General features: G+C 33.4%; 1 protein-coding gene across 2 annotated transcripts; it reads right to left on the bottom strand.

Annotated features, from left to right (window-relative positions):
• Positions 1-2,073: 2,073 nt before the first annotated feature.
• LOC135123325 (RNA-binding protein lark) lies at positions 2,074-11,840 on the bottom strand. Of its 2 annotated transcripts, none has more exons than XM_064047863.1 (4): positions 11,672-11,840; positions 4,223-4,920; positions 3,161-3,413; positions 2,074-2,899 (listed from the first exon to the last, which is right to left on the bottom strand). In XM_064047863.1, exons 2-4 carry the CDS (start codon positions 4,889-4,891, stop codon positions 2,847-2,849), a joined length of 975 nt encoding a protein of 324 aa, XP_063903933.1. In that variant the 5' UTR covers positions 4,892-4,920; positions 11,672-11,840; the 3' UTR covers positions 2,074-2,846. The 2 variants fall into 2 exon arrangements, with proteins under 2 accessions (XP_063903933.1, XP_063903932.1); XM_064047862.1 differs by having other exon boundaries at positions 3,055-3,413; positions 11,672-11,838.
• Positions 11,841-17,862: the final 6,022 nt, after the last annotated feature.

The raw sequence follows: 17,862 nt of genomic DNA on the forward strand, positions 1-17,862 counted from the left end.
CTACAACGGAAGTTTTATTTAAATAATTTTAGATTTGTTTCTGTCACTATAAAAGGTTTTTGGCCATTTTATTACAGATATATTCTCCGAAAGCATAATGAACTGATTTTTGCGAAAATTCAACAATTTGCTGATATCACCTCAAAATTTTACCCAGTAATTTTTTACCATTGACATGCACGTTTAAAAAAAAATCAAAATTGTAGAACAGTTTACCATTTAAATTAGAAATTACAAAGCCGATTGCGTGATAAGTATTTAATAAAGTTTGGTTCTGACTTTAAAAATTTTGATTATATTAAAAAAGGCTTACCTAATTTTCTCGAAATTTTGGAAATAACTCACCCATAGTGTGGCTCCTTACCAGTTGTAAGATTTCACGCATTTCCTTATTTAACTTAGGTTTAAAAAAAAATTTGCAAAATAGAATTGTGTATAATTATATTTAACCTTTTTTTCTTTATACATAGCCATCTTTTCACAACAAGAAACTTAATACATGGTTAAAATAGTACATTTTTGTAAGGAAATATGGATTTTACAGTTATGCCTAATTGAAAAATCGATATTTAAGTTTCATGTTGTAAAAAGAAGTCTACACATATTAAAACAAAAAGACAAAATGTAAGCCCGCCCACCCGCCCTATCTGAATTGTGATATTTTTTTTTATTCGCCGTGAACCAAGAGGGTGGAGCTTAACTGCAAAATACTTATTTCTTTACAATAAATTAAAAACATATTTTTGAGTATCGTGTTGTTCGAAGAATAATATGTATATTTGGAAAAAAGGGGAAAATATAGACCTCGCCCACCCACCCAATCTCATTTGTGATGAGGGAAATATGGATTCTGCAATTAGGCTCCGCCCCTAGGTCTGGCACCGAATGAAAACTTCATTATTACATGTTTAGATGGGGGCAGGTATGGGTGGGGCTTAATCTGTGGCTTTAATTTTTTCCTCAATATACATAGTATTCTTTGAACAACACGACACTCAAAAACATGAGAAATAAGGATTTTGCAGATAAGCTCCTCCCTCTTGTCTCACAATGAATAAAAAAAATCATCACAATTGAGACCGGGTGGGTGGGCGGGGCCAGATTTTGCCTGTTTTTCTTATTATGTGTAGTCACCTTTTCACAAGTAACTTGAAACATTTTTAAAATGGTAAATTTGTATAGGGAAATATCGATTTTGCAATTATAATATACCTACCTAATTTTTTTTAACTGGAATTGTTTGATTCCCATTGCTTTTCATTGTTTTCTCATATACCTGATTTTCTCTTCTTGTCCCATTTTTTTAATCAAATTGTACTTCAGGGGCGAAGGAGACATTAATTACCACCGAAAACAACAGACTATAAATTTATTAATCAGGAAGACCACGAAAATGGTTTTTGAGTTAAATAATTACATAATTAATAGTAATATTTGGTAAAACCAAAAGTCGATATTAACAGAAACACAAAATTCAAATCATCAAACTTTATTTTGTCTCATATTACATATAGAGGGACTGCAGAATTCATTTTGGAAAACTGATGACATCAGATCAAGAAATATAAAAACTTGCTATTTTTTTATATTACTTAGAAGTGCTTACACAGGAGGTCTGACGAAATATTTGGATGGAGAATTCTGAAAACCTTAAACTTTTATTTTCTACATATCAAAAATAATTGTTTGTTGATGCCAAACGTTTTTTAAACATTGAATATCATTTGAAAAAAATATTTTAGATCACATTTATAAATAGATACGTGGACAAAGAAAACAACTAAAGATTTTTTTCAAAAATTTTCAATCACATTTTTTAATCACACCACTTTTTAACACGGGCGAATTTATAAATGTTTATCAATTTTTTGTAATAACAAAAATTATTTAATTTCAGAGGACTAAAATTGAGCTACTACTGGCAGAAAAAGCAAACTGAAAAACTGGGACTTGTCAACGTGAACGGAGTTCTACCTCCATGGAACAAAGGATGCTGTTTATGAAAATACGAAGGCGACATTTGAAGTTTAAACATGGTAAACGCAGTCTTGGGAAAGAAAATAAACTACAACCATCACTAATGCTTTTTTATTGGAATTATACTGGGTGATTATAAAAGATCGTACATCAAGTTGATTCTGGAAAATCTGTCGACATTTTTAATAAGAATTCGCCGCTCCCTATTCATCTAACAATTTACTACAATCTAAATTAACATAAATACGAATATTGTGTAAATGTTACATTCCTTAGTTGTATGCAATCAGGCGATCCCACAACAAGTATTTAAAATGGCACCCATTTTTACAGTTAGGTTATGATTTGACATTTCTGACAGGCGACGAGTAGTCGTCAATATCACAACGAGGCGGCACAATTACCGAAATTTTAAAGCCACCTTGATGCATGCATTTCTCAACCAATCAAGTATTACTTTTCTTGATACACAAAAACACTTCACTCACTTCGAGTAATCCTATTAAAAAAAAAAAAAAACATCGAGTGTAATTTCTACTTTATTTCTCTCTTCAAGTGTACAAACAAATGAACTCTGTCACATTTACCCGACGGATTAAAACACTCTGAAATTACGCTGAATACACAATAAAAACTTATAAAAAAAAAACAATAGGATAAAGATTTTGAATTATGTATGAAATCATTACATTAGTGATTTGTAGGTATACAAAACTGGCTACCATGACACTATTTGAATCTACACACTATGTATGTATGAGTTGTACATAACAATCACCCATGGGGAAATATCACCCCCCACAACACCCTCACGAACTAAAATCAAGAAAAATCATACAAAAGAAAAAATTTTCTTATCCTTAATAAAGCTAATTAATAAGGGGCGTATCGTCTTGAAGGCGATGGTCCTCTGTTATCCACCCTGCAACAAAAAGAAACACAGTTGTAACACACCTCACGGAAACATCGAGACGCTACACCAAAGATCACAAAAACAACGCAAAGGGCGATGTCCACTACAAACCTTTCAACTCTGTACTAGCAGACACTCAAACCTTTTCCGCCCTCCTAACCTACCTTCTGTCATCAAACGAGTCCCTACTGAAGTCCTCATACATCCTACTCCTCATCGAGCCCGGCATGCCGCCCCCAGAAGGCTGCGGACTCCTCCTACTGAACATACCGTAATCGTTGCCGCCTCTGGCGAAACTGGAGTCCCTTATTCCTCCGCTCATGCTGCTCGACGGCGGTCCCCGGAGGCCGATGGACGGCATCGGTGGCAAAGGCTCCCGACGTGGCGGCAACGGCGGCGGCAGGAAGTCACCTCTGCCTCCTCGCATCCCCATGTCGCCCCTCGGTGGCAGCCCCGAATACCTGCGCTCGTACAGATCGCGAGACTCCTCGAAACGCCGGTCGTAGTAGCCATCGTAGCCGTCCTGTTGTAAAGCAAAAGAGAATTAGAACCAGGGGCGGACTGGAGCAGGATGCAATCGAGGGGGCGATTGCACCGTGCTGATTGGCGGGAGCGAGATGTGACACGCAGTGCTGCCACCACAAACATTTCTCGTGTGTTCGAAAAAAAAAAACGGTATTATACGTATTGGAAAAGTGTGTACAGCCCCAATTTAGAATACTTGGAAGTGAATTAATCGGCAGCACTGCAAACAGATGGCGCATGTTAATAACATGAGCGTCCGATCTGGAAATTTTCGCAGGTCTGGGTTAGATTCTTGAATTATGATGGAATGAATAAGTGAAGATTAGTTTCATATCAGGTTCTTTCGCCCTATGCTGTGAAACAGCCAAAAACTTTCGATTTCTCTTTCTTTTTGTCATGGATTTTTGTTAGAATTACTGAGTCCTGACTTAAAATGCTAAGCAAGAATACTGAAATTTTTTCGGGACAAAAATTGCCTAATGAGGCCGCGAAAGTGGCGCAGTTCGGTAGGATGCACATCATAATTCAGAGAACCCAACAACTCGCGTCGTCTTTTCAGCGTGGTAGTGATCCATGAAGCGTCAGCAGTAAGTACAACCAACAAGCACAGAGCTCGCCACAAGACATCGTCGGCGGCTGTCGACGAGCAGTGCGTACACACTAGATCGACACACAGTTTTGTAAAGATTCACATAAATAAAGTACAGTGGGTATGTTCTCAGCTGCTGTAAGTAAATGTAACACAAATAAGGATAATGGAAAAAAAGAAAGAAATATAAAAAAAAAGTAATAAGTATTGGTAAGTACCCCAAATCGGCCCATCATCCGGTCGCGCAGGAATGGCGGCGGCGGCGGCGGCGGGTATGGATCCCTACCGAACATCCGGTCGCGGAATCGCTCCGGGCCCATCCCCTTGGGACACTCCTTCGACCAGTGTCCGCCGCGTCCGCACCTATAGCACTGCTCGGGATCGCCCATTCCCGGCCGCTGGCGCACGCGACTCGTCGACACCTGCACCTTCATCGGCTGCCCGTCCACCAGCGTGCCGTTCAGCTCTTTGATCGCTTCGTTCACGTCGCCCGACGACTCGAGGTGCACGAACCCGTAGTTCCGGACGATGTCGCACTCCACCACCGTTCCGTACTTTTTGAACAGTTCGCGAATTTGCGGTGCTTTGGTGTTATCCGTCAGGTTGCCGACGAAGATTTTCGTGGTCGGCGTCTGCGGGGCCTTGCGGCTCTTCGCCGCCTCGCACTTCATTGGCTGGCCGTTGAGCATGTGGCCGTTCAAATTTTGTATCGCCTCGCGACCTTCCGATTCGTTCTCCATGTGAACGAACCCGTAATTCTTCACGACGTCGCATTCCACCACCTTCCCGTATTTCTCGAACAGGGGACGGAGGTCCGTCACCGCCGTTTTCTCGGCGAGGTTGCCGATAAATATTTTGAACGTTCCCGCACTGCTAAAACCCGGCATCGCTGCGCTTCCGGTACAGCTTGTTCGGCCTGAAACTCCGACTTTAGTAACATGACAATTGGGAGATCACGCGACGACGTCACTGATCAACCATTCTTTCTACCATTTTCTTTGATCCATTACTTGAGACTACCGGCTCACAACGGCGGAGCGACCCCGACGACCAAACGCCATCGTTTACGCGTACCACCCCTTAAAATCCAATTTTACAAACGAGTACCAAACGGAAGTCGAAAAATCGATACAACACTATTCATTTTATTTCGATCTTAAATGTAAAAAGGTGTTAAACATAAAAGCATGCATCAAATAACTAAAAAAAGTCCACATTTTCTGTAAATAACAGAAACCAACACTGCTCCATATATATTTTTTAATCATATATATATGTATCGGGTGATTTTTTAAATTTCTGCTCTAGTTGGCCATGACTAAAGTACTACATTATACATGCAGACACAAGCAATAAAAGTTTGCATCTTCGGAACTTTCACGCTGTAAGGTTTTGAAGTGTTAGGTTGGTACCTATACATTTTTTGGCGCATTTAGCTGTTGGTACTTGGCAGATCAACTCGGCTAACTTAATTTTGGTGTTCAGTGTTTTTTTGTGTTTCATATAAAGTTTCGTGTAATATTTAATTTGTTGATGCTATCGTTGCAATTCTGTGCATTATATTAGTGAAAATCGTTAGACATTAAAAAATTGCTATAATATGGTTTGAACAAACGCAATTCGAATTGAACAAAATCTACGGTAGACAGAAAGCAGCACTTTATGCTATCCCTACTATTGTTAATATCCCAAAAGTTATCAATAGTGCAGAGGAAAATTAGAAAAATTGGTCCAATTTTATTTCGACACAACTTCTCTCGCTTCTAAAGTACAAGTCCAGCGCCTTTGAAAAATTGTAAAAGTAGATTTTGCCATAACCTCTATAAAATAAAAACCAGCGGAATAAATAACCACCCCTGCGTCATGGGAGCGCAAATCGCACAAGTACCAACAATATAAAATAAATTTAAAGCAGGTAACCAACAGGAAAAATATGGCCTCTCAGCAATAATAACAAGCTTTTAACTTCAAGTGTTTGCCTATACGTACATACGCAGAATGTCGTCTAAAAACAGGACTAAAATTAGCTTACGCAAGTATTTTTTCGAGAGGTTTGTTCAGATGAAAAGACACACATCCGAATTGACAAATTTATGTTTTCAAAGTAGCACTTGACAACAATTTTTAGGAACAATTATTTGCAAGTAGGTCATTTGATATTTTATTTGATACTGCACCACTACGTTTAGAAAATGGTGAACTTGAAAAACTTAAACAAACTGAGAATAAAAGAGGAAAATCATGTACAGAAAAACAAAAAAATTTAAAGTAAATGGAACAAATTTTAGTTCTCTTGCCTCTATTATAACGTGCGGTCAAAAATAAAACACCTAGTTACTACTCGATGCACAAATGTTTTTTTAACGTATGCCGTAGCTGACATCCTACGACGTACATACGTCAGTGTCAAACTCGTTCTGTCACTATTCGATCTAATCTCAAATTATTGTTACGACGGTAAGCTACGCCATACGTTCAGAAAACATTTGAGAATCGAGAACTAGAGGTATTTTTTATTTGATCGCTCGTTATGAATATAATAATTTTTAGACCAATGTGGTAAATTGATGTTAATTTTAGTTATGCTTATTATAAATTTTTATTTACTCCCGACAAAATTATATAATTTAATAAAAATATATATACATACAGGGATTGCAGGGTTAGTATAAAGTATAAATGATTGAATAATTTTATTTAAAAAGCTTTTTTTGGAAATTTTGTGTGGATATATAGTTCAACATGGCGACTTGATCACAATATTTCTCCGTTCTTTATCGTTTTCGGTTTGACACACAAGGCTGCATACTTTTTTTAACGGAACCCCCAGATTTTTTTAACATTTTTTGATGCAGAATAAAAAACTAATTTCAGAAATTTTCAATATGATACAAAAAATAGAAAAAATTTATATATTTTTTTTAATTTGCTTATACAGGGTGTCTCAGAAAAATGAATAACTGAGTTGTTGACAGATTTAGGAATGTAACTCGTTACTATGGAAATATCCAATTTAACACCTTTTAAATTTAACAAGTTTTTACAAGTTCAATAGAGGCAAAATCAGTCTTATCTTAGCAAGTGCTAGCCCCGCCCACCCGCCCCTATTTTCTCAGAGTTTGTCATTTGCCAAAATCAGTCTTATCTTAACAAGTCCTAGCCGCGCCCACCCACCCCTATTTTCTCAGAGGATGTCATTTGCCAAAATCAGTCTTATCTGAACAAGTACTAACCCCGCCCACCCGCCCTTGTTTTTCTCAAGCAAGTACTAACTTCTGAGAAAATAACGGGCGGGTGGGCCGGGCTAGTGCTTGCTCACATAAGTCTTATTTTGGAAAATGACACATCCTTTCGAGAAAATAGGGGGTGGGTGGGCGGTACTAGTACTTGGTAAGATAAGACTGATTTTGGCAAATGACATTCTCTGGGAAAATAGGAGGCGGGTGGGCGAGCCAAGTATTTGTTAAGATGAAACCGATTTTCCCCCTTTTAATCTTGTAAAATTTGTGAAATTTAAGGTGTTAAATTGTAAATTTCCATAGTAACGAGTTAAAATCCTAAATTTACCCGAAGTGTGCAAAATATGATGAGTTTTTATTTGTGATTTATCATTGCATTCATATTTTTTAGGTTTGTTTATCCAAGTGGATCAAAAAAATTGATGACTGAAATGAGTCAATTTATTTTATTGATTAAATCGAAAACGGAAGTTTAATAGCGACAAAATCAGTCTTATCTTAGCAAGTGCTAGCCCCGCCCACCCTCCCTTATTTTCTTAGAAGATATGTCATCTGCCAAAATCAGTCTTATCTTGGCAAGTATGAGATTGATTTTTGCAAATGACAGATCCTCAAGAAGATAAGGGTGGGTGGGCGGGGGTAGTACCTACTTGTCAAGATAACACTGGTTTTGGCAGATGACCCACTCTTCTAACAAAATAAAGGGTGGGTGGGCGGGGCTAGTACTTGTCAAGATGAGACTGATTTTGGCAAATGACATATTCTCTAAGAAAATAAGGGAGGGTGGGCGGGGGCTAGTACTTGCCAATATAAGACTGATTTTGGCAGATGACTTATTCTTCTAAGAAAATAAAGGCTGCGTGGGTGGGGCAGTACTTGCTAAAAATTAAAAAATGACAAATTGAAAAATCGGATAAATAAGAAATCGAAAATTGTACAACTGTAGAATCGGAAAATCAGAAACTGAAATATCGAAAAATTAAAAAAAAAATCGTATTCGAAATTCTAGTTTTCATTTTTTTTTGGTTCTTAGATTTTTCAACTTTGGAATATTTCATTTGATAATTTGATTGACAATTTTGGAATTTTTTGCTTCTAAATTTTTCAAGTTCTCAAGTTACAATTTTTCTTTTTCACGATTCATTTTTCGATTTTTTAACTAAAAACAAATTTATTCGAACCGAAATTTTGAAAAACCGAAAAATCCAAAAATTGAAAATTAGAAACTAAATTTTCAGATGTTTTTACTTTTTATTCATTTCCAGAGGATATAGCATTTGCCACAATCAATCTTATCCTAGCAAGTATTAGCCCCGCCCACCCGCCCTCTATTTTCTCAGAGAACATGGCATTTGTCAAGATCAGTCTTATCTTAGCAAATACTAGTAGCACCGCCCATCCTCCCTCTATTTTTTCAGAGGATATGGCATTTGCCAAAATCAGTCTTATCTTAGCAAGTTCTAGCGCCACCCACCCGCCCTCTATTTTCTCAGAGGGTATGGCGTTTGCCAAAATCAGTCTTATCTGAACAAGTGCAAGGCCCGGCCACCCGCCCTCTATTTTTCAGAGGACATGGCATTTGCCAAGATCAGTCTTATCTTAGCAAATACTAGTAGCCTCACCCACCCGCCCTCTATTTTCTCAGAGGATATGGCATTTGCCAAGATCAGTCTTATCTTAGCAAGTACTAGCCCCGCCCACCCGCCTTCTATTTTCTCAGAGGACATGGCATTTGCCAAGATCAGTCTTATCTTAGCAAATACTAGTAGCCTCACCCACCCGCCCTCTATTTTCTCAGAGGATATGGCATTTGCCAAGATCAGTCTTATCTTAGCAAGTACTAGCCCCGCCCACCCGCCCTCTATTTTCTCAGAGGACATGGCATTTGCCAAGATCAGTCTTATCTTAGCAAATACTAGTAGCCCCACCCACCCGCCCTCTATTTTCTTAGAGGGCATGGCGTTTTCCAAAATTAGTCTTATCTGAACAAGTGCTAGGCCCGCCCACCCACCCCTATTTTCTCATAGGCTATGTGATTTGCCAAAATAAGACTTATCTTAGCAAGTACTATCTTCTGACAAAATAAAGGGTGGGTAGGCGGGGCTGATACTTGTTAACATAAGTCCTATTTTGGCAGATGACATATCCTCTGAGAAAACAGGGGGCGGGTGGGCGGGACTAGTACTTGGTAACATAAGATTGATTTTGGCAAATGACACCCTCTAAGAAAGTAAAGGGTGGGCGGGCAGGGCTAGTACTTGCTAAGGTAAGACTTATTTCGGCAAATGACGTCTGGGAAAATAGGGGGCGGGTGGGCGGGACTAGTATTTGTTAAGATAAAACTGATTTTGCCCATATTAATATTGTAAAAACTTGACCAATTTTTTCAATTTTCTGTATCAGTGGAAATAAACATGTTGATAATTTCTGAAAGTAGTTTTTTATTCTGCTTCAAAAAATGCGAAAAAAATCTGGGTGTTCCATTAAAAAAAAAAGTAGGCAGCTGTCTGTCAAACCGAGAGCGATAAAAACAGGAAAAATGTAATCAAGTCGCCATGTTTAACTATACAGGGTGTTAAAAAATAGCGTATCAACTCTGTGACACGTTGTTGGGGACTGTTTATAGAACACAGAAAAAATAATTTAAAAAATTCTTGGGCCCAAATGTTGAAAATTCTTCAAAATTAAAGTTTTATTTTCAATATTTCACCATATTCTAATCCACCACTTGGTGTTGGATACTTGAAATCATTTAAACTTAAAAATTGTTTAGGATGAATTGAACAAGTGTGGCTAAATTTTAGAGTTTTTTGACTTTACGGTCTAAATAGATATTTTGTTTCTGTAAGTGAACGTCAAATTGACGTAAGGAATTCTTTTATGATTTTTCCCAAACTTACGACTTGTGAACTTAATAACGTACCGTTGAGTTGGTGCGCCATTTTTTCAGCACCCTGTATATCCAAAGCAATGTAATAAAGTATTATTTAATTATGAAAAATATTAAAATAAGCGAATTTAAAAAATATAATCGTGGAATTTTTTCATCGTCAGTCCGATTTAAAAAAATTAATCACATCTATTTATTCCAATTGTGTGAAAAATGTATACCTAACAAATTTTCAAATATAATCGCAATATGAACTTTAAACAACTAATGACAAAACAAATATTGTTTCTGATGGTAGTGGTGACGTTCAATACTAGGAATAATCAACTGGAATATTACTAGATTTCAAATTTGCCACTAAAATTCTGAGATTCAATATGGCGGATACGTCTGTTTATATAATAAAGTACTTTAGTCATGGTTAACTAGAGCAGAAATCTTGAGAATCACCCGGTACTAATTTCAGACGGCATAAGAAACAAAACTTAAAATAATAAAAAAAAAGTGTACCGTGATCAGAAGGAAACGAATACAACTAATGTGTTAGACAAAGAACAAGCATTAAAATTCTAAAACCCATTTTGGCATTTCTCCTCGGATTGATAAAATTTCCATGCACCATTTACCTCCACATCAGAATATATCATATGAACGAAAAAAGGTCTTCTAGTAGGCCATGAAATTAATTTTTAAAATAATTATGTTGGCACTGCGGTCAAACATGTAAAAGCGTATTAATTAAAAATAAAAGATCCATTTCCGGCGAAAAATATAATACCAACCTAGTGAAAAAAAAAGTATGACGTCATCACGAAAAAGTTGACGTCACCAACGAATAAATATCGCCCACAAAATTAAAGATCAAGTAAGCTAACGAAATTTTTCCAGGATTTTTTTGACATAATTAATTCTAGAACTGCGTGGTTGTCACACTGTACATTTCTGGTCTATAAAATGTTCTAAAATAACTTTTGACAAGAATCTCGTCATTCGCACTCCCACAATTGAAACGTTCTAAACACCCACCGCTATAAATCCAGAATTGGTTCAATGTAATTATTGTTAATGCATGAATAAATTTAGCATCAACACAGCAACGAACGAAGGGACTGTCCCAGTCGGCCTTGGAAATTCGTACGACGCGCGAATTTCGCCGCCTCCCATTGGCCGAAAAAACCACACAACATGTTTACAAAACAGTTAAATTTAGAAATTCCGAAGCCCTTGCTCATCCCGCGAACCCCCGAAATCCTCGAATTCCGGCACGAATCGCCCCTTTTCATATCGATCGCGAATCCCACGAACAATGGCGGCTGTCGTCGGCGTCCCACACTTACCACCCGACCAAGCGGATTTTCGCTCAAACCAGCTAAATCTACAGACAAACTCGGCCCGATGACGATTTTCAGTAAACCAAAGTCAACTCTCAGAAAAAATGTGCTCTTTGACCGGCTCTCCATCCGGGCGTCATCATCGATCACGAACGTTAAAACAAGCAAAACGGGGGGAAAAAGGGCGCGGGATCGGGATTCACCTACCTTGAGATCCTTCTATATTGGCGGACTTTGGGGGTCTTGGTTAACGGAGAATTTGCTGCGAAGTTGCACTGCTGGGCGGCAAAAATTGGCTGCAGATTTTCTCTTCTACTGGCGCACGATGCAAAATGGCGTCTGGCCAGGTGGCGTCACTGGAAGACAATATGGGCGTGTGCGCGTGCGGGTGACGTAAGAGCAGGGCTGGCACACTGAGGGTACAAAATCCCTAGCAAAGATGATTTTTTAGGAGTTGTTAGGGTCCCTATGGTCCCAGTCTAACAGAAACGGAACGAAAGTTATAAATAATAACAACAGCTGAATAAGAAAGGTAACAACAATAATAACAGCTGGCACGAAGGCTAGATTAAGATGCTAATAAATGTTTAATAAAATTACTGTTCTGTATTTTGGGTTGCCTACTTTAGTATTGAATCAAATGACTGAAATTTTTATCCGGACGCCAGCAACCCCATAACTGGTAAAATATACCATTTTTTTTTTATTTTTTACCATATTTTGGGATAATTGTCAAAAGTATTGTTTGGTTGTGAATCGAGAAATCAAAAAATTTTAAAAATCGAGAAATTGGAAAACCGAAATATCGAAACATAGAGCAATCGAAACTTCAAAATTGAAATTTTGCAAATTGAGAAATCGAAAACTCGAAAAATCAGAAAGTCAAAAACCGAAAAGTTTTAAAAATCGTAAAGGAAAATGTCAAGAAAAATTGGAAAATCGTGTACCTAACTAAAAATTTCAAAATTGAAAGAAATCTCTTAAAATTGGGAAATCTAAAAATTGAAGAGTCGAATCATCTAAAAATTGGAAGATCCACAAATTAAGTGGGAAAGTGGAAAAATCTAAAAAGCGAGAAATCGGAAAATCGAAACATCGAAATCGCGATAAAACCAGAAATCGGAAAATTGAGAAATTGAAAAATTAAAGTTTCGAAAAATTGAAAAAGCCGAAAATCTAGAAACTAAAAATCAAAAATGTAAGAAATCGGAACATCAAAAGATCGAGAAGTTGTAAGTCCAGAAACGGAAAAACCGAAAAACTGAAAAATCGAAACATTAAAAAATTTAAAAATCGAAAGTTAAAATACAGAAATTTAAAAAATGGAAAAATTAAAATGTCAAATAATTGAGGGACCGAAAACCTAAAAATTAAATAACCGAAATTTTGAAAAATTGAAATATCGACACGAAAAATCGAAAAATAGAATCGAAATGTTGAAAAATCTCAAAATTGATAAATCGATTAAACTGAAAAACTGAAAAATTGAAGAATCGAAAAATTGACAGATCAATAAATCGAGACATCCAACAATCAAAAAGTCGAGAAATCGAAAAATGAGAATACAAAAAATCTAGAAGTCGAAAAGTCAAAAAATTGAATAATCGAAATTCAAAAAATTTAATAATCGAAACGAAAAATAAAAAAAAACAAACATCTGGAAATTGGAAAATGAAAAAATCGGAAAGCCGAAAAGTGGAAAACAGAAAAATAAAAAAATTGAAATCGAAAATTTGAAAAATTCGAGAAATCGGGAAATGGAAAGTCGAGAAGCCGAAAAATCGAATACTTAAAAAATCGTAACATTAAATAAATTGCAATATCCAAAATTGAAAAATTCGAAAAATTGAAAAATCGAAGAACTGAAAAATGGAAAAACAGAGAAATCGAAAAATATAAAATTTCAAAAATGGAAAAATTAAAATGTCAAAAAATAAAAAATCTAAAAATCCAATAATCGAAATTGTAAAGAAATAGAAAAATCGAAACCAAAAATTGAAAAGTAGCAGAATCGAAATGTTGAAAAATCCCAAAACTGAAATATCGAAAAACTGATAAATAGATAAACTGAAAAACTGAAAAATCTAAGAAAAATTGAGGACCAGAAAATATTAAAACTGAAAAATCAAGAAAAACAACAAATCAAAAAATCGAAATTTAAAAAAAAACGAAAAACTGATGAAACGAAAGATTGAATAATTAAAAAAATGATAAATGGAAAAATCAAAAAAGTCATATATGGAAAAATCGAAAAATTGAAAAATTAAAAAATAGAAAAATTGAAAAACCGGAGAATTTAAAAACTGAAAAATCAAAAATACGAGAAATGGAAACATTGAATAATCTAAAATTTAAAAAATCCGAAAATCCAAAAATTGAAAAATTGAAGAACCGAAAAATTGAAAAATCGAAACATCTAGAAATTGGGAAAACAAAAAATCCAAAAGTCGAAAAACTGAGAAATCAAAAATGCGCAACTTGGAAAAGTTGAAGAATCGAAACATCAAAAGATCCAGAAGTCGAAAAACCGAAAAATTGAGAAATCTAAAAATTAAATAGGTAACTGAAATTTTGAAAAATTGAAATATCGACACGAAAAATCGAAAAATGGAATCGAAATGTTGCAAAATCTCAAAATTGATAAATCGATACTGAAAAACTGAAAAATCTAAGAGAAATTGAAGAATTGAAAAATTGACAGATCGAGAAATCGAGACATCCAACAATAGAAAACAAAACATCAAAAAGTCGAGAAATCGAAAAATGAGAAAATCAAAAAATCTAAAAACCGAAAAGTCAAAAAATTGAAAATCGAACAAATGAAGAATCGAAAAATTGATTAATCGAAATTCAAAAAAGATTGAATAATCGAAACGAAAAATTAAAAAATAGCAGAATCGAAATGTTGAAAAATTCCAAAACTGAAATATCAAAAAATTGATAAATCGATAAACTAAATGACTGAAAAATATAAGAAAAATTGAAGAATCGAAAACTGGAAAATCGAGTAATTAAAATTTCCAAAACTGAAAGAAATCTCGAAAAATTGGGAAATCGAAAAATTAAAGAGTCCAATAATCTGATTGAAAGATCCATAAATAAATTAAAAAGGAAAGTCGACAAATCTAAAAACCGAGAAATCGAAAAATCAAATCATCGAAATTTGGATAAATGTAGAAATTGAAAAATTGAAAAACCGAAAAAATAAAAACCAGATAATCTTAAAACCGAAAAATAAAAAAAACGACAAATCAAGCAATCGAAATTTAAAATTTACAAACCGATTAATTAAAATGTAAAAAAATTGAAGTATCGAAAGATTGGAAAATCGAGAAATTAAAAACTGAAAAATTAAAAAAAAAACAAATCGAAAAATTAAAAAAAAGTGGGAAATTGAAACATCGAAATCTCGATAAAACCAGAAATCGAAAAATTGAAAAAGTCGAAAATATAGAAACTGCAAAATCAAAAAATCAAATAATTTAAAATTTATTTTTAAAACATCTAAAAATTGAAAAACCGAAAAATTGAAAACTCCAAACATTGAGAATTTGGAAAATCAAAAAATCGAAAAGCCGAAAAATAAAAAAATTGAAATAGAAAATTCGAAATATCGAGAAATCGAAACATCAAAATTTCGAGAAATCGAGAAGTTGAAAGTCGAGAAGCCGAAAAATCGAAAAATTAAAAAATCGAAACATTAAATAAATTGCAAAATCCAAAATTTAAAAATTCGAAAAATTTAAAAAATCGAAGAACTGAAAAATGGAAAAACAGAGAAATCGAAAAATATAAAATTTAAAAAATGGAAAAATTAAAATGTCAAAAAATACAAAAATCTAAAAATCCAATAATCGAAATTGTAAAAAATAATCGAATTGTTGAAAAATTCCAAAACTGAAATATCGAAAAATCGATAAATCAATAAACTGAAAAATTGAAAAATGTAAGAAAAATTAAAAACCAGAAAAGTTATTCGTTTTTAAGTTTTTCTTAAAATCGAAAAATCAAAAATTGACATTTGAAAAAATCGAAAAATTGAAACATCGAAATCTCGATAAATCGAGAACTCGAAAAATTGAAAAACCGAACAATCTAAAAACTAAAAAATCTAAAATAAAACAATAAAATCGAAAAGCCGAAAAGTCGAAAAACCGAGAAATCAAAATTTAGAACGTACAGAAATTGAAAAATCGAGAAATCGAAACATCAAAAGATCGAGAAATCGAAAGTCGAGAAGCCGAAAAACCGAAAAACTGAGAAATCGAAACAATAAAAAATTTTAAAATCCAAAGTTAAAACAGAGAAATCTAAAAATATGTAATGGAAATGGAAAATATGTAATGGAAAAATTAAAATGTCAAAAAATAAAAGAACCGAAAAATTGGAAAATCTAAAAATTAAATAATTGAAATTTTGAAAAACTGAAAAATCGAAAAATAGCAGAATCGAAATGTTGAAAAGTCCCAAAATTGAAATATCGAAATATTAATAAATCAATAAACTGAAAAACTCAAGAATCTAAGAAAAATTGATGAATCGAAAGAATGAAAAATCGAAACATCAAAAAACCAAAAAATCGGAAAATTAAAAAAAAACGATAAATCGAAAAATCAAAAAACTGACATATGGAAAAATCGAAAAATTGAAACATCGGAATTTTGATAAATCCAGAAGTCCAAAAACAAAGAGTTGATAAATTAAAAAATTGAAAAACCGGAAAATCTAAAAACTGAAAAATCAAAAATATGAGAAATCGAAAAATTGAGTAATTTGAAATCCAAAAACTGAAATATCAAAAAATTGATTAAACGATAAACTGAAAAAAATTAAGAAAAATTAAAAACTGAAAAATAAAAAAAAAAAAACGAGAAATCAAAAAATCTAAAATTTAAAAATCGAAAAATTGATGAATCGTAAGACTGAAAAATCGAAACATCAAAAAGTTGAAAAATTAAATGAAAAATAAAAAAAAACGATAGATATAAAAATCAAAATATTAACATATGGAAAAATCGACGAATTGCAACATCGAAATTTCGATAAACCCAGAAATCGAAAACTGAAGAATTGAAAAATTAAAAAATAGAAAAATTGAAAAACCGGAAAATTTTAAAAATTGAAAAATCAAAAATACGAGAAATCGAAGCATTAATAATAATCTAAAATCCCAAAACTGAAATATAAAAAAAAACTAGAAATAAAAAAATTTAAAATTCAAAAATTGATGAATAAAAAGACTGAAAAATCGAAACATCAAAACACTGAAAAATCGAAAAATTAAAAAAAAACAAATCGAAAAATCAAAAAATTGACGTATGGAAAAAGGGAAAAATTGAAATATTAAAAAACAGAAAAACTGAAAAACCGGAACATCTAGAAACTGAAAAAGCAAAAATTCGAGAAATCGAAACATCTAAAATTTAAAAAATCTAAAAAATGAAAAATCGAAAAATTGAAGAACCGAAAAATTAAAAAATCAAAACATCGAGAAATCAAAAATTCGAAAAGCCGAAAAACTGAGAAATCGAAAATTCAGAACGTAGAGAAACTGAAAAATTGAGAAATCGAAACAAATTAAATAATTTAAAAATCCAAAGTTAAAATGAAGAAGTCGAAAAATATGTAATTTTAAAAATGGAAAAATTAAAAAATCAAAAAATTGAAAAATTAAATAATCGAAATTTTGAAAAATTGAAAGCACAGAAACTGAAATATCTAAAAATTGATAAATCAGTAAGATGACAAATCAGAGAAAAATTGAAGAATCGAAAAACTGACAGATAAAAAGTCTAGAAATCGAGAAATGAGAAAATCAAAAAATCTAAAAGTCGAAAAATCAAAAAATTGAAAATCGAAAAATTAGGAAAATCTTAAAAAGAAAATATTAGAAAATTGAGAAATTGAAAAATTAAAGAATCGAGAAACTGAAGAATTGAAAAATCCCAAAAATGAAGTAATCAAAAAATCAAAAAATTGAAAAATCAAATATCTAAAAAATTTTCAAAGTGAAATATCGAAAAATTGAGAAACTGAAAAAAATTTAAACGTCGAATAATCGAAAGAAAGAGAAATCGAAAACCCAAAAAATTACAAAATCGTAAAACGGAAATACTGGAAAACTGTAAAATCGAAAAATTAAAAAATCCCAAAATTGAAGTATCAAAAAATTAAAAATCGAAAATTGTTATACAATTTCGATTTTTTTCCCAAATCGATTTCTAGGATAAAAATTCAACACGGATTCATAAACCACAAATAGAGAAGTAAGTTATTTTATAAAATTTAATAAACATCACATTAATGGAGATGACGTTATTGTATTATTGCTGGAGATGATCAAACAAATTTTGGTTAGCGCTCGGGAAGCAAAAACACGAAAAACCGAAAAACAAATC

Source organism: Zophobas morio, unplaced genomic scaffold, assembly GCF_036711695.1.
Source record: "Zophobas morio isolate AGI-343-1 ecotype UQ-CSIRO unplaced genomic scaffold, CSIRO_AGI_Zmor_V1 ptg000006l, whole genome shotgun sequence".
Classification (NCBI taxonomy): domain Eukaryota; kingdom Metazoa; phylum Arthropoda; class Insecta; order Coleoptera; family Tenebrionidae; genus Zophobas; species Zophobas morio.